The sequence below is a fragment of the Nicotiana sylvestris genome, chromosome 12 (assembly GCF_000393655.2).
Source record: "Nicotiana sylvestris chromosome 12, ASM39365v2, whole genome shotgun sequence".
Taxonomy (NCBI): domain Eukaryota; kingdom Viridiplantae; phylum Streptophyta; class Magnoliopsida; order Solanales; family Solanaceae; genus Nicotiana; species Nicotiana sylvestris.
Genome location: NC_091068.1, coordinates 113,591,440 through 113,619,308, shown reverse-complemented (window position 1 = coordinate 113,619,308; position 27,869 = coordinate 113,591,440). Strand labels below are relative to the sequence as shown.

Below are 27,869 nucleotides of genomic sequence, written 5' to 3'. Positions count from 1 at the left end.
AAGCACAGAAATAATTTGTATTTCTATCATATTAACTATTCCCCGTTTCAATTTATTTGAACTTGTATGAGTGATATTTGTGTGGTTATAAAAAATTTTCATTAAAAATAGAATTAAAAATTCAAGTTAAATTATTTTCAAATTTAAAAAGGGGAGTGACAAAAAAAATAGGTTCGACTTATGAATCGCATCGATTGCGAAGTTATAAATTGGATTTGACAAATTGTTTTATGTGTGACTATTTTGCAATTTATAAACGCAAAGAAAGCTAAGTGGAGAGAAGAAAAGATTCCCTACCGCACCCGCCCCACCCCCGCTCCACCCACCCACCCAGCTTTTCCCCCTTTCGCTGTCATTCCCAAAACCGATCTTTTACTCCCCTCTCTCCTCATTTCTTCCAGTCTTCCTTTCCCTTTTTCTTCTTCATCTGGGTCTACTCCCTACAAATTATCTCACCTCAAAATCTAATATTTCAGCTTTTGTGTAGAAAGAACCATGGCAACTGTTATTGAAACCCAGAGTTTGGGCTTTTTGGTAATTGTACTTGCTCTAGCTGTTAGTGTTAGGGGAAATTCAGAAGGGGATGCTTTGTACGCCCTCCGTCGGAGCTTATCCGACCCGGATAACGTGCTCCAGAGCTGGGATCCGAATCTTGTAAACCCTTGTACTTGGTTTCATGTTACTTGCAACGGCGATAACCACGTCACTCGTGTGTATGTCTCAAAATTTCTTCTTTTTTTTTTTTTTTTTTAATTACTGCTTTTGTGTGTGCTATTATTTAATTAGTCGATTTGTATGTTTGTGTTTGCCGAGGGACTGATCTAAGCGTCACTGGGTTCAGAAAGGATGCAGCCTAATATATAATTTACAATACATATTTGTGTGTGTATGTATATATTGGAACACACAATTTTTTTCTTTTGAGAAAGACACAAATTTTGAAAAAAGATTTTTTTGGCATATATGTAGACATAGTCTAAATTTGGTTTAATTTGCTCATAGAGGCTGGATTTGCTACTTACTATTTTACTCTGGTTAGAGATTTGTATGACCTTTTAGTTTAGTGATAAGCCTGGGATTTAAAGTACGATAATCATTAATTATTTTGTTAGATAAATTATTATTCGAGTGAAATAGGTCCAATTGGAGTGGAATTTATATAGAGGGTTCATATAGCCATCTCAATTAGTTTTGAGATTGAGGTGGTGGTGGTTGTTGGTTAGTTTCTTTGTAGGTTTGAAGTTTGTTAAAAATTTAAGCTTTCACTTGACTTAATAGCTAACAAGTCTTTGTTTTGAAATTAGTAGCAAAGTGATTCCTTTTCCACGGTGAAAAGGGTATCGGTATTTACACTAGTTTCACTTACGCGAAGTTCTTATCTTGATGTGTATCTATGATCTATATGCTAAAGATGGAGAAGTGTGATTTGTTAATGATCTTTGTCCTTCTTGTGTTTCTTATCTTTTGTGGATGTAAACCTTTGGTAGAGTTTAGGAGATTTTTTTGTTTTGAAGTGTGTAAAATCCTTCTTCTTTATTTTGTAATCTATGCATCTTCTGGATGCTTTTGTTATTAATACCTCTTCATTAAAAAAATGTGTAAAATCCTTGTGCTTTAAAGGTAGTTGATTGGTGGCAGTGGTTCTATAAAGGTGCCTTACTAAAGTTTTGAGAAATCTTGGATCAAGCAGGGCCATTTTCTGACATAACTTTTTTTTTGTCAAATGATCATTTTATTGGCTAAACTTTGGAATGTTTATGATATATTATACTTATAAAATGTTTATGATAGGTTGTATGTCTTAGAGCCGTGGAAACAGCCTCATGTAGAAATGCAAGATAAGGCTGCGTACAATAGACCCTTGTGGTTTGGCCCTTCCCCGGACCCTGCGCATAGCGGGAGCTTAGTGCACCGGGCTGCCCTTTTGTATGTCTTAGAGTTGCATTTCCGGTTTATTAGTTGATTATGGAACACCTATATGTTACTGGATGGATTTGTATGTTGATAGGACTCCTTATCTATAACAGAAGACTTATAAATACGAATAAGACAAAAACCTAGTTTATTGAGATGCAAGAGGAAAACTTTCTTATATCTTCTTAAACATGATGGCTTGGTCGAGAGAGAAATTAGTTTCAGATTCATACATGGGAAAACTTGAGATGCTCAGCCTGACGTTCCTTGTGTACAAAGATTCATGTCAATTTGCAAACCTGAAGTAGTTATATTTATACCGAGTAACTGTAGTGTCAAAGAAAAAATTCCTTTCTAATTAGGTATGACTTGTGAGATGCTAAATTTTCGTGCAATCAACTGGTCTTTCCTTAAGGTTAAATTACACGTCTCCTAGTTATCCTCCGCAGGTTAATGGGAGAAACTTCCCTTTATTCCTCACTCCCTTTTCTCTTAAATGTTTGCCTGAAAAAAGTGGAGAAATTCAAAAGAGGAGTGGTTTGCTTTATTTTTGCCCCGTAGTCATTACAAATCTGAAGTATCTCAGGGTGGTAACATTTCTGCAGGGACCTTGGCAACTCAAAGCTATCTGGTCATTTGGTACCTGAACTTGGAAAGCTCGAACATCTACAGTATTTGTGAGTAACTATTTTAAATCTTGAATTGACTTGCCATTTCCGTCAGTGACTCTATTGGTTTTCAAGGAATCATATACATGATGTAATTGTTTTGCTGCTTCAGGGAGCTTTACAAAAATAATATTCAGGGAACCATCCCTAAAGAGCTTGGTAACTTGAAGAGCCTTATCAGTCTGGATCTGTACAACAATAATATTTCAGGGACAATCCCTCCTTCACTGGGAAAGTTGAAAAATCTTGTTTTCCTGTAAGTTCTCCTTTGTGATGTTTCCTTATTGTGTTCCAGTCATATGTACTTTTTACATATGTGTGTGTGTGTGTGTGGATGGGTGGGGGGGGGGGTAACTACCAGTTACTTGGGCTACTCGCAGAGTTCCGTTTTCTTTTATGACCAATATTCAGTTTCAGTTTGACCTTAAATGAGTTTGTAAAGTCTTGAGTGAAAGCTCCCCTATCCCCTTGTTGCATATAACCAAGCACTTATGCTTGTACTGAATCTGTTGTTGGACAATCCTTTTCTGTTGACTGAAAAGTTTCTTATCTAACTTATCAGGCGTCTGAATGATAACCAGCTAACTGGACCAATCCCAAGAGAACTTTCTAGTGTTTCTAGCCTGAAAGTTGTGTAAGTGCATACTTCTTTGCTTGTGTTATTATCGTTATTCTTATTCGAAATTGTTTTTAAACTATTTGCACTTCTTCTTCCAGGGATGTCTCAAATAACAATTTGTGTGGAACAATTCCTACTTCTGGTCCATTTGAGCATATTCCACTGAACAAGTAAGATTTCTTTGTATATTCTACGAGTATTGTTACAATACTGAACTGTAGGAACAAATATGGTGCAAATAGTAATCATGTCTCTGTATACTTTATGCCATCAAGTATACCTTTCGAAAAGACTATTTTCTTGATTTCTCTTCATCTTAAGTTGAATTTGGGCTTCAGGTTAGGGACTTATTGAAGCATTAGGTGAATGACTTTGGAAAGAATAACTTCAGATCTATTCTTTTTGTCAAATAAGAAAACTTACTTTGGGAAGGATTTGGATATGCGACCTTCTATCGTAGAACAGTTCATTGATTTCTCGAAAGGCCTTAAAATAACACCTAATTATAGGATGTAATGCCATAGCTCTTTGCTGGCATACATAAGTAATTAATCATCATTACTTATCAAAAAAATTGAAGAGTATGATATATTAACCAAAGGAGTTCCAATTGTTTCAATTAGCATTAAGGTTGGCATCAATTCAAGTTATACACAAAGATACCTATGACTCCATTTCCTTCAAGCCCAATTGTACTTCTATTTTGTTTTTTAGACATGCATATTAGACTGCAGCTCAAACCAATTGAGGTGCTTCATGGTTCTTTTTTGCTTTTTGTTTATTCCGTTAGTTCTTTAATTGTCTGATTTTCTCTGTAAACCACTGATTCAAGGCCTAGTTGAATTATGAATGTTCTCACTAATATTTACATGATTCAGAATTTTAAAGTTTGAAATGTAAGGACTACTGTATTGTCCTTTTGGATGCATAAAACTGGATTTTGTTGCCTTGTTCTGTTACAATTCTGCAAGATTTGATGGATTTCCATTCACTACAACAAATTTTGAGTAATTGCGTTTTTCACTATGGCCATGCACTATTTTCATGCAGTTTCTAAGGATGTTAGGTTTGAGATCTTCTTGTGTGAGTTACGGACAACTTTTGCGATGCCCAAAGAACTTGTCCACTTATCACATAATCTCCTAAACCTATATCCAGAAAATGCAATTAACAGCATAATAATTTTTCGTTGACCTTGTGAACTATAGAAATTAGAATTTTTTTTATAGGTAATCTTATTAATAAGCAGTACCGAGCTATAGAAATTAGAATTCCAAATCCTTTCAACATTTCTTTTTGAATAAAAAATTGCAGCATTTTGCAATCTACAGTTCCAAAAGCCAGCGTAAATGATATGGAACACTGTCTGCTCATTGACTAATAGAATATTGCTTATTGGAGTATCGCCCTAATTGTAGCTACCAGTCCTTTACATATGAACTGTTTTTGGTGGACTGAGAGCTCTTACTTAGTAGATGCTTGCAGATTAAATGCAAAATGAATTACGGTTATCTGTATCTGAAACCTAGGACACTGAGTCTGAACCCTAGGCATGTTGTTAGCTGTCGTTTGACCAATAAAGTCTTGTCATGGTATAACAATATAATGCTGCAGACGGAATAATCTTTTCAGAAAGCAATTGTCCTTCCAATTTAGTAAAAGAGACTACTTGTTTACTGGTTGTACCCATGTGTTGTATTTGGGGCCTTACCCATGTAGCTTTTGCGTTATAGTTTTATACCATGTTATTCTTCTTGATGTCTTAATTTAGGGGTCATCTCCTACTGCTTCCTCTATAAGATAGTTTACTAGTTGATTGTCTCTAATGAGTTTCCTGAACTCCTAATTTGCAGCTTTGAGCACAATCCTCGACTTGAAGGTCCGGAGTTGTTGGGACTCGCTAGCTATGACACCAATTGCTCTTAGGAAAGTTGATGAATAGGCTGAGAAGAACAGCCGCTTTTTGTGGAAGTTCACATAAATCCCTTCCCTGAATGTTGGTTATGATTGTACTTACTATGTGTCCAAGTTGTAATTGTAAGGAAAGATATGATGTATGTAGGATATTAGTAAGTTAATGAATGTGTGTAAAACGGTCAATATACTGCTACCAAGTGCTAATGTATTTTATATTTCAATGTTCAGTGGGTTTAGAAAGATCTTTTCCTTACTATACACTTCTGGGAGTTGTTTGGTTTCCGAAGTCATGCATGGATCATTGTATAAAGGTTATATACAAAGATTAAATGATCACAAGATTTAGTGCGTTATTTTTTTGTCGGATGTTTAGTCCATCGTATTCGGATTCGATATACGTGTTTAATATAGAAGTAAGAGATAAAAAAACTCAGGGAAAGGCTTTAGCATTTGAAAAGAAGAGAGATAACGGTTTGAACTTAGTGGAGTGCTACAGTTTTATCTTTTTATTATTTGAAGCTAGACTATGAAATGCTGAATCCAACAAGTTCTAACCTTTTTTTTATGACCGAGAAATTCATCTGGGGCCGATCCTTTGGACCAACCGCAGCCTTTGAAACTTGGTGGATAATGGGCCCGTCCCTCTACCTTTCTCCACTTAAATACCAAGCTTCCACCATTTGCCACTTGAGCTGGGCTTGGGGGCTCCAACAAGTTCTAACCTTAATCCTTCAATATATTCAATTTGCAAATCCATCAATCGAAATCTCTGCTATTGTTCCATTTGATCCTATCCTGTATATTTTAAACAAGAAGGCTTAGAGCTCGTTTGGATTAGCTGATTGTAAATAGCTGATAAGCTTAGTGTTGAAAAGCATCTCTGCTAAAATTAATTTTTTAAATAAACATTTAAGTGTTTGAATAGACGTGCTGAAACTGATGATGATAATAATAATAATAATAATAATAATAATAATAATAATAATAATAATAATAATTAGTTGATGTGTTTGGTAGAAAAGTGCTAATAAGTTGTTCTTTTGTTAAAATGATTAAAATATCCTTAAAAAATTTATAAAAGATTATAAATTAAAAAATTTCTTGGTAAAGAAAAGGATGAACAACGAATATGGAATGAAAATAAAGTTAAAAAATTTATTTAGGGAAAAGTATTTTGTGAATTAAAAATATTATTAAGGATAAATTAGTAAAACCCTTGGTCAAATTAAAAGTGCTTATAAACTGAAAAGCCATAAGTTGGGGGTGACCAACTTGTGACTTATGGCTGATTTTAGCATATAAGCACTTGGGTTATAACTTATAAGCACTTTGGATATTTACCATACGCGTAGACAAGCCAAAATGTGCTTATAAGCCAGTTTGACCAACTTATAAGCTTCACCAAACATCTATCTTAAAAGAACTAAAGCGAGGAAAACAGCAAAACGAAGCAACAAAGAAAAGAAATGAATCTTGCCATTACTTTCACCAAAACATACAAACAGAAACTGTTTCATTACGGAATCCATATACAAGTTAACAAAACCTTTTCTCCCACCAATCTCCAAAACTGCTGAAAAGATTCAAAAAAGAAAAGAATGCTTCAAGAAATCAAACCAAAACTCATTCTTGAAGGAGTCCATCATTTTCACTAGGCACTCAAAACCATGCATAAGCCAAACTACTAAAACAATAAACACAAAGTAAACCAACTTGAACTACTCGTGATCAATTTCATTGACACGATAGATCCAAAAACAAAATCCAAAAGGTTCCCCTACCTTCTTCCACCAATTCTTTCGATCATCTTCATTCTCTTTCAGAGTCGCTTGAACTTGAATCAGAACTTGAGCTTGAACTTGATGAGCCTGCCTTTTGGGGTTTGTCTTTCTTGCTTTTAACATCAGCTGTAGTAGGCATATCAACAACATGATCTGGGTTTTCAGCTGTTAATGCCTTTGCTTCTTTTACTACAACTTCATGATCTCCTTTTCCAGTTTCACCTTCTCCAAATTCAAGATACATCAGATCCTCTAACACTTGATTCCATATCATTGGATGAGCCTGCTCCACTTGGCTTAACTTCTGCTAACTCACCTTCAGAAGTGGATTTCAGGGGTTTCTCCAGATTTCCTTCCAAGACTTGTTTCGAAGCCAAGTCTGTCTCGACGTTTTGTGAATCTGAAGAAGCTCCTATGTCTCTGGATTTCTCCTTATGCTCATCACCATCACTCTCTGAAAGATTTTCATGATCCAAATCAAAATATTCAGTTGGTCTTGTTTCAAGAATTGGTAATTGCATTGCGCGTGTCACACTTGACACTTTGAGCACTGCTGCATTGTCAGAATTCCCAGATATGTCAGTTGCTAGCTCAGCATTAGGTTGCTCAAGAACATTTGATTTTTCTATTTCTTTCTCAGATATTCGTCTAAATACTGTGTCGATATCTTCAACTGTTTCTGCTTCGAGCACTGGCATTCCAGAATCTTCCAGAGCTGAACTTAACACTTCAACCGCTGCTGCATTGTTTCCAGATTCTTCAGTTACTAGCTCAGCATTAGGCAGCTCAAGCACATTCGAGTTCTCTGTCTCTGTTTCATTCTCAGAAATTTGCCTAAATGCTAGCTCAATATCTTCAATTGTTTGTGCTTCCAGTACTGGCATTCCAGAATCTTCCAGTACTGAACTCGACAGTTCAACCGCTGCCACATTGTTTCCAGATTCTTCAGTTTCTAGCTCAGAATTAGGTAGCTCAAGCACATTCGAGTTCTCTGTTTCATCCTCAGAAATTTGCCTAAATGCTAGCTCAATATCTTCAATTGTTTGTGCTTCGAGCACTGGCATTCCAGAATCTTCCTTTACTGAACTTGACACTTCAAACACCGCTGAATTGTCAGAACTCCCAGATTCTTCAGTTAATGGTTTAGCATTAGGAAGCTCAAGCACATCCGAGTTCTCTATTTCTTTCTCCCAAATATTTCTAAATGCTAACTCAATATCTTCAACTGTTTGTGCTTCCAGCACTGGCATTCCTGAATCTTCAAGAGCTGAACTTAACACTTCAACTGCTGCTGTATTGTTTCCAGATTCTTCAGTTACTAGCTCAAGCACATTCGAGTTCTCTATTTCTTTATCAGAAGTACTTCTAAATGCTAACTCAATATCTTCAACTCTTTGTGCTTCCAGAACTGGCATTCCAGAATCTTCCTGTACTGAACTTGACACTTCAACTGCTGCCGCATTGTTTGAACTCCCAGATTGTTCAGTTACTAGCTCAGCATTAGGTAGCTCAAGCACATTCGGGTGCTCTATTTCTTTTTCAGAAGTACTTCTAAATGCTAACTCAATATCTTCAACTGTTTGTGCTTCCAGAACTGGCATTCCAGAATCTTCCTGTACTGAACTTGACACTTCAACTGCTGCCGCATTGTTTGAACTCCCAGATTGTTCAGTTACTAGCTCAGAATTAGGTAGCTCAAGCACATTCGGGTGCTCTATTTCTTTCTCAGAAGTACTTCTAAATGCTAACTCAATATCTTCAACTGTTTGTGCTTCCAGAACTGGCATTCCAGAATCTTCCTGTACTGAACTTGACATTTCAACCGATGCGTCATTGTTTGAACACCCAGATTGTTCAGTTACTAGCTCAGAATTAGGTAGCTCAAGCACATCCGAGTGCTCTATTTCTTTCTCAGAAGTACTTCTAAATGCTAACTCAAAATCTTCAATTGTTTGTGCTTCCAGAACTGGCATTCCAGAATCTTCCTGTACTGAACTTGACATTTCAACCGATGCGTCATTGTTTGAACACCCAGATTGTTCAGTTACTAGCTCAGAATTAGGTAGCTCAAGCACATCCGAGTGCTCTATTTCTTTCTCAGAAGTACTTCTAAATGCTAACTCAATATCTTCAATTGTTTCTGCTTCCAGCACTGGCATTCCAGAATCTTCAGCATTAGATTGCTCAAGAACATTAGATTTCTCTATTTCTTTCTCATAAACTTGCCAAAATGCTGACTCAATATCTTGAATTGTTTGTGCTTCCAGTACTGGCATACCAGAATCAGTTTCCTCTTCAGTCACTCCAGTTTGAGTAGATTGTAAGTTTTCTATCTCAAAGACAGAGTTTTGAGCTTCAACTATTGGCATTTCTGGAACTATATCTTGAGCATCCACATTGTGCTTTACACTGGGATCTGAAGGTCCGGTGTCACTATCCTCTGGCAATCCTCCTTCAATTGATCTAGGATAAACAACATCAATATGATCGATACTTCTCAATCCATAGTTTTGAATATCTGAAGCACACTCCTTTTCTTCATGCTCATCAATCTCTTCAAATGTGGATGCATTTAAGATCTCAGGGTGCAACGGGAGCTTTCTTTCATGAACTTCAGCACAGGCCCCTTCGTAAACTTCTGTAGTTACAGAATCAACAGCATGGAATGGAGACAAATCCTCTGCACTAGAGCTGATTTGTCTCTCAAACTCATTCTGGCTTGACCCCTTGATGCTAAAGTCACCAACTGTATCTAATTCAGAGAGAAATACCACATCAATGTCGCTGATACCATCGGTTTCTTCAACTATATATTGCTCATCATGATGAAAATCAGCTGCTTCTAGTGGCAATACATAGTTTTCCAAGACCTTGATCTGGTTATCATTTTCCAACTCATCGAGGATGTTGTTCCTTAGACCTGATAGACCAGCACCTCTTGGGGCTTCATCAACCTCATGCAGATTGGAGAAAGAGTCAGGAGTACGTGGGGAGTTGATAATGGGGATTCCGTCACCAATGTCGTGGATTTCTGGCACATTCAAGTTCTCCGTGGTACTTGCTTCCTCAATTGACTCAACCAGGATAACTGGTGGCTCCTGCTTATCAGAAAAAGATAGCACTTAGATTACCAGGATTTGTTCCTACTAGAAACATTTAAAGGAAAACGAAAGAATGAAATGGATCTAGAGGTCGGTGTTAGGGATATAGTAGATATGCCCTAGATCCAATATCATATTTGATGATTTGAACGTATTTTTGTGAACGTTATTTGATATAAAATATATATGGCATTTGATATTCTTTTATAATTATTATTAATTGTTTGATTAATTTGATAAGGTCCTTGATTAAATTTTGAGATTTGTCATCGTGATAGAGATCATGATAATGAGAGCAAAGTCTCTTACAATTTAATCTAAATTTGTTCTTGATCGTAGGATTATTAATTTGGACATTAGTAATCCGGTTAGATCAATATTTATGTGATCGTCTTTATGGGATAAAGATTAGTTGATCTCATTAACTAAATCACATAGATAGATGATGCATATAGAGATATGATCATTTCGAGAAAATGCATAAAGACCCCATTAACCTTGTTTGGAAAAATCATTTACACACCTTAACTTTACGGGTGTCCTAACACCCCACTATTCTTATCTAAACTAAATTTTATACCTCCCTCAAAATACCAAACCGTCTTGTAGTGGGCTGTGTTAACACGTGCCATGTATCAAATACTGCATTGTTTCCTTTTTTATTTTTACTTTTTCTTTCCTTTTATCACTCTTGTTTTCATTTCATCTTCTCCAGCTTCCTTCATCGTTATTTTCGCACCCAGCCACCATGGAAGGCAATCACAAACATAACCTTCCTTAAACCCATAAACTCTATCTCTGAAAAATCAGAACCACCTCCCCTGCCAGTCCACTTTAGCACCTCTAATTTGACCATTTTTCCTTCACATCAATCTCACAAAAGAATACCCACACACCCAGATCTAGGAGAAAACAAGAGAAAATTTCTTGTACGAAAAATGGTATTTCAAGCTCTCCAATCAAGTATTAAAATTATTCCAACTTAAATCCATGACTCAATTTCTAAATCTACATCCCAAATATTATATAGTAAAAGAAAAAACAGGAGAAAAAGAAAAATGTGTTGAGAATAGATAATCAAAAAAGAAAAATGGATCATCACTCACCGGTAATTACAATTAATCAAATCACCAGTATAAATATCAGGATTTTTTTACTCTAATCTTCTTCCCTATTCTTCATTTCTAAAAATCACCACCGGGGTCTTCAGTGTATGGCGATCCCAGAAAATTTTTCCGTTATCTCCTTCTATCTCTGTATCTATATAAAATTAACCGTAATATACAACATTCTTCTTTATCTTCTTCAAATACTATTTAAAAAATGAAGAAAATGAAGTAACGAAGAAAGAGAAAATGGTTCTGTTAAATGAAGAAAGAGAAATGGGTACTGTTAAAATGAAGAAAGAGAAAAAGAAACGAAAAAGAAAAGAAAAATGAATAAGGAAAGAGAAAAAATTAGTATTAAGTTTAATTAGTTAGAGTATCCAATAGGAAAGTGACACCTAGACAAGTAAATTAGTTTTAAGCTATTTTTTTGCCTCACGCACATCTAGGAAATGAATTACACTTTTCATGACAGATCATCACTCAATGGGGTATTAAATTTAGTTTAGATAAGAATAGTGGGGTGTTAGGACACCCGTAAAGTTTAGGTGTGTAAATAATTTTTCCTGACAAGTTTAATGGGTACTGTATGTATTTTCTCTTGAACCGGCTCATTGGATAATTCCTAATGGTTAGAATTACCATAAACTATCAATAGGATATTCTCTTGAAGAATGTGATGTAACTGTTTCCTTTGACCTGAGATCGTCATAGTAATTGACAAGTTATATATTGTGCTTTGATATCAGACACCTATGGCCCTAGGGCGATAGTTGAAAGGATATTGGGTACGATTAAATACTTGTAGAATTAGTGATTGATCAAGATGGAATCTGTCAACTCTTGGTAATGAGTTTAAGCTCCATGTTGTCATGAATTATAAACGACCAAATTAAGACCTTGGCCAGGGCAATTGAATGAAAGAAGAAAGGAGTTTCTTAGGTCATTCAATGGTCGATTATATTTGACATGAACACATAGTTGGTCACCTATGAGGATTTGACAGTTGAACCATATCCTAGGGTGATCCAGAGCTATAAGGACAGAAGGAATTACTACATTATTCTTCTACTGGTTCTTGAGAGTAAATTGTATACTTCATCCTATCCGATCGTTAAGGAGTGTTGCTAGACGCCACCCTTGATTAGTATATTGATGTGGTCAATTTACTACCGGATTAGTATTGAATCTATGGGGTCGCACACTAACGAGTGTTCTGATCTTTGCTAAAGGAGTAATTACTTTATTATTTGTTAATTAAATTAAAGAATTTAATTAGTCAAATAAATTTAGTTAGTTAGTCCAAATGAAATATTAATTATATTTTTTGCTAGCACAGAAGATATAATTAATATTGTGAACAAGTTGAAGTTTTCTATTTGGAATAGAAAATTAAAATTGTCTCTTGGTTGAAATATATATATGATATATATAATTAATATTTATTTATATAAGGTATGTATATAAAATATTAATGAATGACTTATGAATCAAATCCAATTAAGAACTGGATTTTCACGTCAAAGTCCATAATTGGACGAGTCGCTACCTAAACCCATAAAAATGGGATTTGTATTTTTCTATAGTAAAATACTAATAAGGATATTATAATCCAATTTGGTATTGGAATTTATGGAAAGTCCATAAATCATAAAGTCCAATAAGAACGGCAGTAACGAAATCTCCCTGCGAAATTCCATAAAGTTAATTTGTGGAATTAAAATTATTACCCTAAGTAAATCATTACCTCAACCAAATAGGAATAGGGTTTATATGTGATATTATATAAAGGGTGATGGAGAAAATTTGCCACATTAATTCTTGAGAAGAAAAATACTTTGTGAAAGTGAGAGTGCAATACAAAGCCAAGAGAGAAAATACAATTACAAGAAAAGTGTTTCTTGTTCTTCTATCTTTGAGTTGAGATTTTTGAGAAAAATTTCAGCACAAGTTTTCCGTTCAATTTGTTCGCGGGTTTCGTTGATCAAAGAGTTGATAGCAAGGATCAGTCTCGGTGTGGATACACATAGAGTCTTCGCACTATCGAAGAAATTTTGAAACGAGACTCTCTTCACCAGGTACGTTTTAGATCTGATATTTGACATGTAAATAAATTTTAAACACGAAAAGATCTGCCTAGGATTGTTATTGTCTTCCGCTGCGTGTTACAAACACCTATATGCAATCCTGCAGTGGTATCAGAGCCATGATTTCTCGTGTCTAAAATTTATTTACAAAATATTTTAAGATTATATTTGAAGAGTTCAAACCATAACATATATGTCTTATGCAATAGTCAAATTGTTTGAATGCATATGGATTGATATAATTTTATTGTGAATAAAATATATATACATATGAGCTAAACTATTGAGATAGTTCGTAACTTGAATTTGATATTTATATATTAGATACGACGGGAATCTATAATAGGTTACATGATTCTATTGTTATTTTTAATTGTTATTAGTTCATGAGATGTTAATTAATAATGATATTCTGGCATGAATTACTTTTTTGTGATATATGTGACATATAGATTAAACATGTTAGAAGAATATTGAATTTTGTTTTTATGTCACGTGCTCGTGCGTTACATAATTTTGAATTATTTATTACATGTGATGTAAATTAATTTAGAACTAAGCATGTAGACAACTTGAACTAAATTCACATGCTATAAAAGATTTGATCTTCATGTTATTAAAAACTGTTTTAGTAACAATTCCCTCTTACTAAAATTTGAGTTCTTAAATAATAAAATATAAGATATTTTATTATAGAGCTATCCATCAAGGTAAATAATTTTACTTATTTCTTGTTTATAAGGAGCGGCCTGACTACCAGGAGACTTATAGTTCGAAAATATGTTAAAATTATTTATTGCATTAGATGTATGAATTGAAAGAATTATTCAATTTTATACTAGACGCCTGGACCACCCGGGGGAGTATAAAATTTAATAAGTTCTTTGCTATCATGATGGTTGAACTCAACTATGCCAATAGGATCGACCTGACTACTAGGGAACTATTTGACATAGAGCTATTTAAGGAAATTGTATGGGGATACAATTGGTAAGAGTACCTACCTTTAAAATATATGTGAGAAACGACTTGACTTCCAAGGGGCTCATACATATTGTTAAAGGATTCCTTTACTCCACTAACAGAAATAAAGATTTCGTAAACTATAATGAGGGTAAATAGTTTAAAATAGTTAGTGGAAATATCATTTAAATAAAAGTCCATGTCTTTATGATATATGCAAATATGTCCTTATATTATTGCCTTTTCTTTTCTATATTTTAGATTTCTCAATATGTCTGTTATATCACTGCGTGAAATACTTGAGACCAACAAGTTGGTAGGACCAAACTTTGATGACTGGTATAGAAATTTGAGAATTGTTTTCATGCATGAAAAGCTCATGGATGTGATCGATAAGCCTGTAAAGATAGTCCCACTAGAGAATGATGTTCAAGGCACCAAGGTTTATCAGAAACACATCATTCTCGCTTCTATGAGTTCTGAACTCCAGAGGAAATATCAGAATATGGATCCAACTGCAATCATTGAATATCTTAAGAAGATGGTTGATACACAGTTGGACATTGAAAACTCTCCAGTTGGACCCCTTGTCAATCATATGATTGTTCTTACCGAAGAACATGAGAAGTTGGGGTACAAGCTTGGTAAAGAGCTTTCTGAAGATTTGATCTTGCAGTCAGTATATGATGCTGAAAAGATGTTGAATGTTTTCACTGTAAGAAGAAAGGGCATTGGAAGAGAAACTGCAAGGAGTATCTTGCAACTCTAAAGGACAAGAAACAAGGTGAGACATTAACGAAAAATGTTTTCAAGGTTTCTTTAGCTACTACTAATTCTTCACTGTGGGTATTAGATACTGGCAGTGGTTATAACATCTGTAATATGTTGCAAGGGTTCAAGATAAGTAGGAGGCTAAAGAAAGGAGAAACTAATCTACAAGTTGGAAATGGTGCAAAAGTTGCGGTCATAGCTGTAGGATCAATTTTTTTAATAATGCCTACGGGCAAAGTACTTATGTTGGATGATTGTTATTACGTTCCTAAATTTGTTTCGAACATAATTTCAGCTTCTATGTTAGACAAACGTGGTTTTCGCATTAATATAGGCAATGGTATTTGCTCTATTTATTATAGCGATAACTTATATGTGAATGGCTATCTCCAACATGACGTTTATGTCTTACCTAATGTGAATGCTAATTCGATTATGCATGTTTCAAGTCTTAAGAGGAAAAGAGATGATCAAGTAAATCATGCATACCTTTGGCATTGTAGGCTTGGTCATATTGGAGAGAAAAGAATTAACAAGTTGTACAAGGAAGGGTACCTTGACAAATATGATTTTGAATCATATCCAACTTGTGAATCTTGTCTCAAAGGAAAAATGACCAAATCTCCATTTACTGGAAGTGGAGAAAGAGCTTCTGAATTATTGGGACTAATTCATACAGATGTTTGTGGGCCCATGAAAATTCAAGCTAGAGGTGGATATTCTTACTTCATCACCTTCACTGATGATATGTCAAGATATGGATTTGTGTATCTTATGAAACACAAGTCTGAATCTTTCCGTAGTGAAGTTGAGAAGCAGACTGGTAAAAGTATCAAAGTACTAAGGTCTGATAGAGGTGGAGGATATCTTAGTAAAGATTTTACTAGATATCTCAAAGAGAATGAGATTCTCTCACAGTGGACACCTCCAGGAACACCACAACACAATGGTGTGTCTGAAAGGAGAAATCGAACCTTATTAGATATGGTGAGATATATGAAGGGGTTCACTGATCTTCCAATAAATTTATGGGGATATGCTTTGGAAGCAGCAACATACTTACTTAATAAAGTTCCCACTAAGTCAGTCTCTACAACACCATATGAGATATGGAAAGGATGTAAGCCTAACCTTAAACATATTAAAGTTTGGGGTTGTCCAGTTTATGTTAAGAGACTACAGTCTGATAAACTTGACTCAAGATCTGATAAGTGTAGGTTCATTGGGTATCCCAAGGAGACAATGGGATATTATTTCTATCACTCTTCTGACTATAAAGTGTTTGTGGCCAGAAGAGCAACCTTTTTGGAAAGAGAATTTCTTTTAGAAGGAAATTATAATGGAGAAATAGAACTTGATGAAGTTCAAGAAACTAATGAATCAACACAATGTAAAGATCATGAGACCCAAGTTGAAGAACCTTTATTGGATGTTTTGAAATTGCCAAGGAAGTTGCCATCTTCAACGGTTGAAGTTCAAGAACTAAATGAAGTTCAAGAACAGGTTAATGAACCAGTTCCAAACCAAATTGAACAACAACCAAATCCAGCACAAGGTGAACAGGTTGTACAAGTACCTCTTAGAAGGTCTACACGAGAACGTCATGTACCAACTAGATTTAATCTAGTTGGTACAAGATGATGTATCAAATGAGGTTGATCATAATGATGATGACCCTAAGACCTATGAAGAGGCTATACAAAGTTCTGATTATGAGAAGTGGCAAAAGGTCATGGAATCCGAAATGGAATCCATGAAGGAAAATAAAGTATGGACTTTAGTTGAACCTTCAAAGGATATAAAACTTATAGGTTGTAAATGGGTTTTTAAGAAAAAGATTGGAGCAGACGGAAAGGTGGAGACCTACAAAACCCGTCTTGTTGCCAAGGGATATCGTCAGGAAGAAAGAGTCGACTACGACGAGACGTTCTCTCCCGTGGCAATGCTCAAATCTATTCGGATTTTGCTTGATATAGCAGCATACTATGATTATGAAATATGGCAAATGGATGTGAAAACAACTTTCCTTAATGGTGAGCTAGAAGAGGATGTGTACATGACACAACCTGAAGGTTTCACATCTTTGTCTGATCATAATAAAATTTGCAAGCTACAAAGATTCATTTATGGACTAAATCAAGCTTCTCGAAGTTGGAATATTTGTTTTAACAAGATAATTGTAAAGTTCAATTTTGTTAGATGCGAAGAAGAACCTTGTGTGTACAAAAAGGTTAGTGGGAGCACAATTATATTCTTAGTGTTGTATGTTGATGATATATTGCTCATAGGGAATGTCATACCTGCATTGCAAAGTATCAAGATTTGGCTATCTGAACAGTTCTCGATGAAAGACCTGGGAGAAGCAGCTTATATATTAGGAATAAAGATCTATATAGATAGATCTAGGAAGCTGCTTGGACTTTCCCAATCTTTGTACATTGATACCATCTTAAAGAGGTATAATATGGATAATTCCAAAAGAGGCTATCTACCGATAGGCACTGGAATTACTCTCAGTAGGGAGGATTGTCCTAAAACACCTGAAGAGAAAACGCATGAGTAGGATCCCATACGCTAGTGCAGTGGGAGCTATTATGTATACCATGACATGTACACGTCCTGATGTGGCTTATGCACTTGGAGTGACTAGCCGATATCAGGCAAATCCTGGTGAGGAACATTGGAAGGTGGTGAAGACCATTCTTAAGTACTTAAGAAGGACTAAAGACCAATTCCTCATCTATGGAGATTCTGAGTTGAAACTTGAAGGTTATACTGATGCAAGTTTCTCTTCAGATAGAGATGATAGCAAATCTATTTCTGGTTATGTATTCACCTTAAATGGTGGTGCAGTGAGTTGGAAAAGTTCCAAACAAGCTACAGTAGCTGATTCAGTGACTGAAGCAGAATATATAGCAGCTAGTGAAGCTGCTAAGGAAGCTGTATGGATGAAAAAGTTCTTAACTGAACTTGGTGTGGTTCCTTCAATAGAAGGTGCGATTTCATTGTTGTGTGACGACACTAGAGCCATTGCTCAAGCAAAAGGACCAAGATCACACCAAAAATCCAAACACGTTCTGCGAAGGTATCACTTAATAAGAGAGATCATTAGACGTGGAGACGTCTAGATTCAAAAGGTTGATGGAAAGGAAAATACTCCATATTCACTAAAGCTCTTGGTGCAAAGGAGTTTGACAAGCACAAGTAAAAATTGGGAATGAAGTACAAGAGCGATTGGCTCTAATGCAAGTGGGAGATTGTTAGGGATATAGTAGATATGCCTTAGATCCAATATCATATTTGATGATTTGAACATATTTTTGTGAACGTTATTTGATATAAAATATATATGGCATTTGATATTCTTTTATAATTATTATTAATTGTTTGATTAATTTGATAAGGTCCTTGATTAAATTGTGAGATTTGTCATCTTGATAGAGATCATGATAATGAGAGCAAAGTCTCTTACAATTTAATCTAAATTTGTTCTTGATCGTAGGATTATTAATTTGGACATTAGTAATCCGGTTAGATCAATATTTATGTGATCGTCTTTATGGGATAAAGATTAGTTGATCTTCATTAACTAAATCACATAGATAGATGATGCATATAGAGATATGATCATTGAACCGACTCATTGGATAATTCCTAATGGTTAGAATTACCATAAACTGTCAATAGGATATTCTCTTGAAGAATGTGATGTAACTGTTTCCTTTGACCTGAGATCGTCATAGTAATTGACAAGTTATTTATTGTGTTTTGATACCAGACACCTATGGCCCTAGGGCGATAGTTGAAAGGATATTGGGTACGATTAAATGCTTGTAGAATTAGTGATTGATCAAGATGGAATCTGTCAACTCTTGGTAATGAGTTTAAGCTCCATGTTGTCATGAATTATAAACGACCAAATTAAGACCTTGGTCAGGGCAATTGAATGAAAGAAGAAAGGAGTTTCTTAGGTCATTCAATGGTCGATTATATTTGACATGAACACATAGTTGGTCGCCTATTAGGATTTGACTGTTGAACCATATCCTAGGGTGATCCAGAGCTATAAGGACAGAAGGAATTACTACATTATTCTTCTACTGGTTCTTGAGAGTAAATTGTATACTTCATGCTATCCGGTCGTTAAGGAGTGTTGCTAGACGCCACCCTTGATTAGTATATTGATGTGGTCAATTTACTACCGGTTTAGTATTGAACCTATGGGGTCGCACACTAACGAGTGTTCTGATCTTTGCTAAAGGAGTAATTACTTTATTATTTGTTAATTAAATTAAAGAATTTAATTAGTCAAATAAATTTAGTTAGTTAGTCCAAATGAAATATTAATTATATTTTTTGCTAGCATAGAAGATATAATTAATATTGTGAACAAGTTGAAGTTTTCTATTTGGAATAGAAAATTAAAATTGTCTCTTGGTTGAAATATATATATGATATATATAATTAATATTTATTTATATAAGGTATGTATATAAAATATTAATGAATGACTTATGAATCAAATCCAATTAAGAACTGGATTTTCACGTCAAAGTCCATAATTGGACGAGTCGCTACCTAAACCCATAAAAATGGGATTTGTATTTTTCTATAGTAAAATACTAATAAGGATATTATAATCCAATTTGGTATTGGAATTTATGGAAAGTCCATAAATCATAAAGTCCAATAAGAATGGCAGTAACGAAATCTCCCTGCGAAATTCCATAAAGTTAATTTGTGGAATTAAAATTATTACCCTAAGTAAATCATTACCTCAACCAAATAGGAATAGGATTTATAGGTGATATTATATAAAGGGTGATGGAGAAAATTTGCCACATTAATTCTTGAGAAGAAAAATACTTTGTGAAAGTGAGAGTGCAATACAAAGCCAAGAGAGAAAATACAATTACAAGAAAAGTGTTTCTTGTTCTTCTATCTTTGAGTTGAGATTTTTGAGAAAAATTTCAGCACAAGTTTTCCGTTCAATTTGTTCGCGGGTTTCGTTGATCAAAGAGTTGATAGCAAGGATCAGTCTCGGTGTGGATACACATAGAGTCTTTGCACTATCGAAGAAATTTTGAAACGAGACTCTCTTCACCAGGTATGTTTTAGATCCGATCTTTGACATGTAAATAAATTTTAAACACGAAAAGATCTGCCTAGGATTGTTATTGTCTTCCGCTGCGTGTTACAAACACCTATATGCAATCCTGCAGTCGGATCCTTCGAGATGTAAATTCTAAGATTCGGGGATACGGATCCTTGTACGGATACGGGTGTGGGGATCTGGCTAAAAATAATTTTAAAAAATACAAATATAAAAATCTCTAAATGATGAGAAATTATGTGGAATACTTACGTATAGCTTGTAAAGTGTGGATTTCTTTTTTATTCTCAATTTGTAGATAAGTAAAAGATTGATTTCCTAGAAAAGGTATGTTATCTTCTTCAAATTTACCCTAGTTTTGGTTCTAATTTCGGGAATCAAATCGTATCTCGTCTAGAATTTTTCCGTCCGTCGTGCTCAAGGTGCCCAAAATTGTTTGACCAGATCCGATATGGATCTCATACCTACACCCATACTAGTGTCGTGTCGACACGGGTACAACACCTAAATCGCCGTGTCAGAGAAACTTAGGATAAAAGTAGTATGTATCATATATCCAAATTACAAGTAACCAGCAGTAATTCACTCGTCCAGATGATGCAGGACATCCATTGTACGTGTAATACCATCAAATTACAAATAACCAGCAGCAATTCGCTCGTCCAGATTGTGAATGATAGTTTTCTCAAATACGCGAATTATTCTTATCCAATTGGTGCTTCTATCACTGACTTCTGCCAGATCCATAATTTGAACATTTATCTTGAACTTAATCTAGACTGAAAATTGCATGACTTTGAAAATCTGTGCTTTGAGGTTTTTCCCTTTACCTGGTTTTACATTCTTCTCTTCACTAAAGGTTGGGATGCATACATAAGGCCCTGAGACTTCTAAATTGCCAGGTTTCATAGATCTGCCTTGGTTTGATGCATTATGCCTAGCAACTATATAGGCTTATAGTTTATTCTCCAACAGGCAACATATATATCATGAAAGATATGTTAACGTGGAAACCAGACTATTATTCTTCCTACTACAGAAGTCTTAAAGTTGTGGTTGTCTACTGCTATCAGTTCAGGTAAAGTAGATTATAAGTCTCTATGTTGTTATTTTGTAAATCAAATGGATAGTTCTTTTTACCTTAGCATCAGTCACACAGTTTAATATAATAAGTAAACCAGGCAGATTTCAACTTTCTAAGATCAACTCTAGTAAAAATGTGATAGGACATATGACATGAGAATTAATGAAGAAACAAAAGTTGCAGAAAAGGAAATGCATAAAAGAAAGAAATTTGGAAAAGAACTTGTTTACCATTACGTTGTGATCCTCTGAAGATTCTTCATCCATGGATTTGTCTGAGCATGTGGCGTCTTCTTCACATAGAGACGAGGACTTTTCTACAGAAGCAAATTGATGTTCAGAAGAGATCAGCTTTTCATCCAATTCACTGTGAGCATCAGTAACCAAATTTACAACATTGTTTGATGAGGGAAGATCATTTAGTTCTGAGATGATAGCTTCTTCCTTCTGAGCTGCATCGTCCACAGAATCCTTCTCCAAAGAACGCATATCTGGTTGAACGAGTGGAACCTCTTCTGCGATTAGAGAATGCTGTTCATCATCCAACTGATGGATGTTTTCATGTTCTGAGGACTTTGAAAGGAATTCCACTGTCTGGTCTACAGCATGTTGAGGCACAATACAGGTATCCGCATTAAATCCTGAAGAATAAATTTGCTGTAGCGCATGCTCAATAGTTCCTTCCTCATACCCAATATCTTCATTTGCTGATAATTTTGAGTCAGTAGATGCCTGACCAACGACAAACTCAGGCATCAGAGGAGCACTTGCACTGCCAAAGAATTCATCATGTTGAGAGATCTCCACCTTTGCAACATCAAGCTCGCGTTTGCATACCTCGTCCCTTGACAGAGATTCTTGGTCATCTACTGGTGCCGAAATCTCTTCATTAGTAGAAATGGACCTTTCAATGTCCTGACTAGTTTCCTCAGATTCCCTCTCGAAGAAAGAAACACTTCTTTTAACCAATATAGGGGAAAACCCTGTTTCAGATTCCTCAAGCTGATCTGAACTTAAGGAGGCTGAAAAAATGTTTTCCATAATAGCAGAAGAACTGGTATCATAAATAGGTTCCCAGTGTGAAGTCTGCTCCGCTGAAGTGCTCGTGATGTGGAAATCTGATCCATTAAATGAAGCTTGCCTGGAGATCCCATTTTGTTGAACATCACCCATTGTCTCCTCTAAGCTTGACACCGTCTCTTCTTCTTCTTCTTCTTCTTTATATGCAAAGACACTTTCGCTTACTTCTAACGACGAGGAGCTAGATTGATTGCTGTATATCTGATCAGAAGTTTTTGACTTCGATTGAATTTCGGTTGGATTAAGTTCCAAAGCATCGGACACTCTTCCTTCTTGGAGCAAAGTTTCTTCTACTTCATGATGAATTTCCACAGCTCCCAGCTGCTCCAGTGACTCGACTTCTTCAGAGGATTCACTTCCATTCCTGACATGCTCAAAAGTATGCTCCATTTTAGATATCAGCTCTGGTTCCTCGGAGATATGTTCATCTATGAGCTCTTTGTGTTCCAGTTCTTCTTCATCGAGGCTTTTGTGTCTTACATTGATCTCTTCAATGAGGTCTTCAACTGAACCTAATGAATCTGTTTCAGGAACAGAACTTACCTTGGAATCACTAAGTTCGCTAGATCGTCGTTGAAATGGTGAGTAGCTCGTTCCTTCCGAAGCCATCCTTTCTGGGACAAAATAAGGTCTGAAATGGCTATCTTGCCTATTCATCCCAAATAGTGAGGGCCTTGCACTAAAAGTTTCGTTCCTCCGCAAGACTGGCTCCTTTGGTCGAAATACCATAAACTCTTCTTCGAAACTGTCTTCCATAAGATCAGGCTTCTCTTCACTTGAGTCGTAGGGAAGATCGAATGGGTTCCGCCTTGGTACTAAAATGGATGGAGCAGACCCAGGAATTGGAGGCAGTCCAAGTTCGTAGTTATCCTTAGGAACATCAAAAGGATTGTTTCTTGCTGTTGAAATGGGCGGGATGTTGAACGGAAGATCAGCGGTATCCAAGTCAATCAAATTCTTTTCGGTCATCATCAGCCTCATTTTCTTCAGTGATCTTCTCCTCGCCATAAGACTCTCCAACCGTTGATTCCTTTCCACCTCCGAGCTTCCCAAGTCAATTAGATTCTTCTGATCCTCCTCTGTCCATGTAATAGCTGACTTACTTTTATCTTCCTTGTCTTGTGTTTCTTCTTCATTCTCGTCATGTGCAACTTCTACCTCTTCCTGGTTTTCACAACCATCATCAGATTCATTATCGCTTGCACTGAACTTACCCGAACTGTCTGAAGCAGCATCAAAACCATCATCATGCGACAAACTAACATGTTGAGGAGTGTCTTCATCTAAAAGCGGATGGAGCTCATCAAGCATCGGGATAATGTCAGCCATTGAAGCATCTGGAGAAGAGCTCTCCGCTCGATCAGACTCCGAATCAAAAGACTCGTCATCCTCCTCCTCCTGTTCTTCCTCTTTGTCGGACTCCTCCTTTTTCCAAGGGGAACCAGGAAGAGAATTAAGATTCACCCTTTTAGAATCAAAGGAATCTGATCTATCAAAATCAAAATCCATGCTCTCATTATCAACCTTTGGAATGGGAGAGTATTGACTCTCGATAAGTTCCCCATCATCATGTTTCTCTTCATTCTTTTCATCATTCTGCTCATAAAATTCCCTCTCTGCTTCCTCAAAACCCTCATCAACCATAGGAATGGGAGAGTATTGACTCTCCATAAGTTCCTCATCATCATGTTTCTCTTCATTCTTGTCATCGTTCTGTTCATAAAATTCCCTCTCTGCTTCCTCAAAATCCCCATCAACTGTTGGAATTGGAGAGTATAGATCCTCCGTATGTTCTCCATCGTCGTGTTTCTCTTCGCTCTTTTCATTGTTCTGCTCATAAAACTCCCTTGCTGCTTCATCAAAAAACCCATTCCCAAATTGAAATTCTCGAGACCTTTCCTCCAGTAAAGGGGAAAGATAACTGACCTTATCAATGGACTGCTCTAGGACGTCCCTCTCATTATCAGTATATCTCTCCACATAGTAGCTATCTTCACTCTCAATATGAGTAGTATCACATAATAGTCCAGTTTTCAAAGGCACTATATCATGAGTTGTTTTTTCTTCCCTTTCAATTTCAGGTATATTTGGTTGGCCAAAACTTAGTAAAGTTCCGAGCAAAACAGCAGTACAAACAAGAACTGGGGATGTAGCTACTAATATGGAAAACAGAAATGGGAAAGATCTGTACAAAAATGCTATGAAACACAGCATACTCACAAGGAAAGGATGATTCAACACTGTTTTATAACATCCTTTAATTGAAAACATCACTACTCTCCTCATCTGAACTCCAATCTCTAACAACTCAAAACCCATATTTTTTGTAAACAATACTTAATATTCTCAAACTCTGAATACAAATATCAATTACATGAAATAACTCAATCCCCTTATATCAACTGGCAACAGCAGAAACTTCAAAACTGCATCAAAAGTGAAAATCCACATAAAATAAATCAATTGAGGAAAATATAAAAACCAATAAGCTTTTCTTGAACTGAAATAACAGAAAAAAATTCCAAGATAAGTTACATACCAGTTTTTGAGTACAGATCAAAATCAATTTTCCACAAAAGCCCAACAACCAATCCAAGAATTTAACTTTCTTCTTTTTTTCACCTCAGCTAAAAAAAGCTACTTATATTTTCTGGATTAAAGGGTCCTTGTATTAAGTGTTTAAAGCTAAAACTAAAGAAAAATGGAAGGTATGAAAAGAAGAAAAAAGAGAAAGTGAAAAAGAAAAAGTTTGCACCTTTCTCTTTCAATCCTCTTTTCTTTCTCTTACTTTCGGTTCTGTTTCTAAAGATCCCACTAATGGGACCTTCAACTAAGTATAACTTGTCTAAAATTCAGATAAAAATTGAATCTTTTTTAATAGCATAGACTGTGAATAGAAATATCAAGAACTCATATAACCAACTTCAATTAAACTAAGGTCAAGTTGATTCAAATAAGTAGTTGTCATGATGTCCATTTCAGTGTAATTAGAAATATCAAGAATTCATGTAACCAACATCAATTAATTTTAAACTAAGGTATAGTAGATTAAAATAAGTACTAATTTGATTAGTATTCCATTTAGAGATTGAAAGGGACAGAAATGCCACTAAAAGAATAATTTATGAGACAGCTAAGTGGGGTGGATGTACAGTGCAAAATGGAATGATGGAGAACTTAGTGTCTTTGCAGTATTTTGTATTAGTTTAATGTAACTTTTGATGTGGGAAGGAATAAGGGTGATCATTACTTTTTCTTGCTTTTTGATTAAGTTAATGTTGGTTAATGGCTGTCAACTGGACAGGAACACAACTTTGATATATTATTTAAGGGTATCTTGTCTTTTGGGCCTTAGCCCACAGGGCTTTGTGTTTTTTCACTAGTCATCATTGTATGGGATATGTAATGGTAAAAATAGCACGGGTTGGACAGTTTTCGGACTGGTCATTCAAAAATAGCCAGCATTTGTCAAGTCATTGAAAAATAACCACTATTTTGCTGCAACAGAGACCGGTTCAGCATAATATACTGGAGTTCGGTGCACCTGTGTATGAACTTCCAGCATATTATGCTAGAACTCCAACACACGGAAAGTTCCAGCATAATATAGTGGAGATTCGAGCACTTGTGTATGAACTTCTAGCATATTATATTGGATCGGTATACTTTGCTGGAACTTCACTATATTATGCTGGAGTTTTAGTGTACTTATGCTGGAACTCCATTATATTATGCTGGAGTTCCAGTATACTTATCCTGGAACTCCAGTATAATATGTTGGAGTTCAAGTATACTTTTGTTGGAACTCCAGCATAATATACTGGCGTATTTTCCGGGTTTTGAGTAGTATTTTCGCTCAGATTTATCTTTACATAAAAAATGGCTACATTTCGATTACTTTTGAAAGCGTGACTATTTTTAAATGACCACTTGTAAATCTGGCTAGTTTTGAATTTCTCCCTATGTAATGCAATACTCCTGGTTCTACCTCAATAAAAGTGTGTAAAAACTTACCTAACACCTATTATATATTTACACTAATAGCCTGTTTGGCTAAATTGGAAAAATTAACTTATTTTGAGAAGCAGTTTATGTTTGGCTAATTAATATAAAAAGTACTTCTAAGCTGCAATTAGTATTTGGTCAAACTTTTACAAAGTGCTTCTGGAAAGAATCTAGTACTTTTTTCTGCTTCTTCAAAACTGCTTCTGCTTCTACTCAAAAGCATTTTTTTCCTTCTAAAAGCTTGGCCAAACACTTCAACTTTGAAAGAAAAGAAAAAAGTGCTTTTCAGCTTGGTAAGCTTGGCCAAACATGCTATAAACTGATGAAGATCAAATATGTTTACTCGTAAAACGATACAGTTGAATTTGTAACGTGATTTATAAACATGTATAGTAATTTGATCCAAAAATATAAAATAAATAAGAATAAAGTTAAGAATATAAAAATAACTTAAAAGAAATACAGTCTAGTTGTATGATGAGCTTATCCGGGAACAATAATATGAATAATATTAAGAACAAAAGCAAGCGAGAAATTTTATAGTATGAGAGCAAATTATAGCCTTTGAGTCCAAATCATTTTTTGTCATTTATAATGGATACTAATTCTCCTATTTATAGCTCTATTTAGAGAGACAAGATCCCCTGAATCAAGCTCATCTTGAATGAGAATAAAATCTCTATTGATAGCCATATAACGGTTGACTATTAAAACAATGATTATTTGTAACGGCTGCTCATTGAATGATGTCTTTTCAGACCGTCGTCTTCCTTTCAAATTTTTGTTTTCGGTTTCAATGCCTTCGAAACTCGCTCAATACCGGTCACGTGCTTGTATCTGGTGCCAACTATTTGCGTACTCACATCTTACATGTCTTCAGTTTTACGTGTCATCCATCATTCGTCCAACTGTCGCTAACCAATTTTCCCTATACAGAATATGTATTTTTTATATACTTATTTATTATTTAATCATGATTGTATGTTATATATATTTATTTATGTTAATTTTTAACTGATAACATTAAATAATTTTGTTTGGCATAATCACCGAATAATGATACACTTTTTTGCTAAGAATATAATGGAATGGTTGAGCATTCATCCTTAATCGAAGATTTCAGAACAAGCCTTAAAAATTGAAATTGGAAAATATTTATCTATGGAGAGCTTAATAGATCTATCCGGCATGAAATGTAATTAATAATGCCTCTTTTTCTGTTTATTTTTGGTTGGTGCTGCTATTGGATATCTTTACAATTTATTGTTTTTTTTCAATCATGATGTCCATATTTTTTTTTTTGTCCCCAAAGGTCAACACGCTATTTTTTTCTTCTTTCCATTCAAGGTCCACAACACTAATAACACTAATTTGTGTATTTTTAGTGGAATACGTATTCAAAGGATGTTAATAGCCTTAATAAGTTTATCATCTATTTTGCAATTACTCCATGATCTGTTTCTTTTAGTAATTAATCTATCATGGTAGTTGAGTTGCAGGCCTCCACTTTAATTTGCTGGCGGCAACACCATATATAGTCACCCAAAAACTAGATGACATTCACATTTTGAGTTAGTTTTACGAAATTCCATCATAGTAAACAATAAAAAATAATTTTATAAAATTAAAGCGATTGAATTTTACATTTTCTTTTTTATGAC

General features: G+C 35.2%; 2 protein-coding genes across 2 annotated transcripts; one reads left to right on the top strand and one right to left on the bottom strand.

Annotated features, from left to right (window-relative positions):
- Window positions 1–234: 234 nt before the first annotated feature.
- On the top strand, window positions 235–5,358 carry LOC104227281 (leucine-rich repeat protein 1-like). Its single transcript, XM_009779533.2, has 6 exons — window positions 235–713; window positions 2,520–2,591; window positions 2,695–2,838; window positions 3,145–3,216; window positions 3,300–3,371; window positions 5,055–5,358. Exons 1-6 carry the CDS (start codon window positions 496–498, stop codon window positions 5,125–5,127), a joined length of 651 nt encoding a protein of 216 aa, XP_009777835.1. The 5' UTR covers window positions 235–495; the 3' UTR covers window positions 5,128–5,358.
- A 1,218-nt stretch (window positions 5,359–6,576) lies between these two features.
- On the bottom strand, window positions 6,577–25,114 carry LOC104217401 (uncharacterized). The gene is made up of 3 exons (XM_070164857.1): window positions 24,743–25,114; window positions 21,355–24,629; window positions 6,577–9,997 (listed from the first exon to the last, which is right to left on the bottom strand). The coding sequence occupies exons 2-3, from the start codon at window positions 24,520–24,522 to the stop codon at window positions 7,133–7,135; spliced, it is 6,033 nt and encodes a 2,010-aa protein (XP_070020958.1). The 5' UTR covers window positions 24,523–24,629; window positions 24,743–25,114; the 3' UTR covers window positions 6,577–7,132.
- Window positions 25,115–27,869: the final 2,755 nt, after the last annotated feature.

What these genes read in the sequence shown, in the direction of transcription:
- LOC104227281 (XM_009779533.2), top strand. Translation starts at nt 496, where the DNA reads ATGGCAACTGTTATTGAAACCCAGAGTTTGGGCTTTTTGGTAATTGTA. An exon ending in CTCGAACATCTACAGTATTT is followed by an intron (nt 2,592 to 2,694) that starts GTGAGTAACTAT and finishes TTGCTGCTTCAG; the next exon opens with GGAGCTTTACAAAAATAATA. An exon ending in GTTTCTAGCCTGAAAGTTGT is followed by an intron (nt 3,217 to 3,299) that starts GTAAGTGCATAC and finishes TTCTTCTTCCAG; the next exon opens with GGATGTCTCAAATAACAATT.
- LOC104217401 (XM_070164857.1), bottom strand. Translation starts at nt 24,522, where the DNA reads ATGGGTTTTGAGTTGTTAGAGATTGGAGTTCAGATGAGGAGAGTAGTG. An exon ending in CAGAGGATCACAACGTAATG is followed by an intron (nt 9,998 to 21,354) that starts GTAAACAAGTTC and finishes TCTGATAAGCAG; the next exon opens with GAGCCACCAGTTATCCTGGT.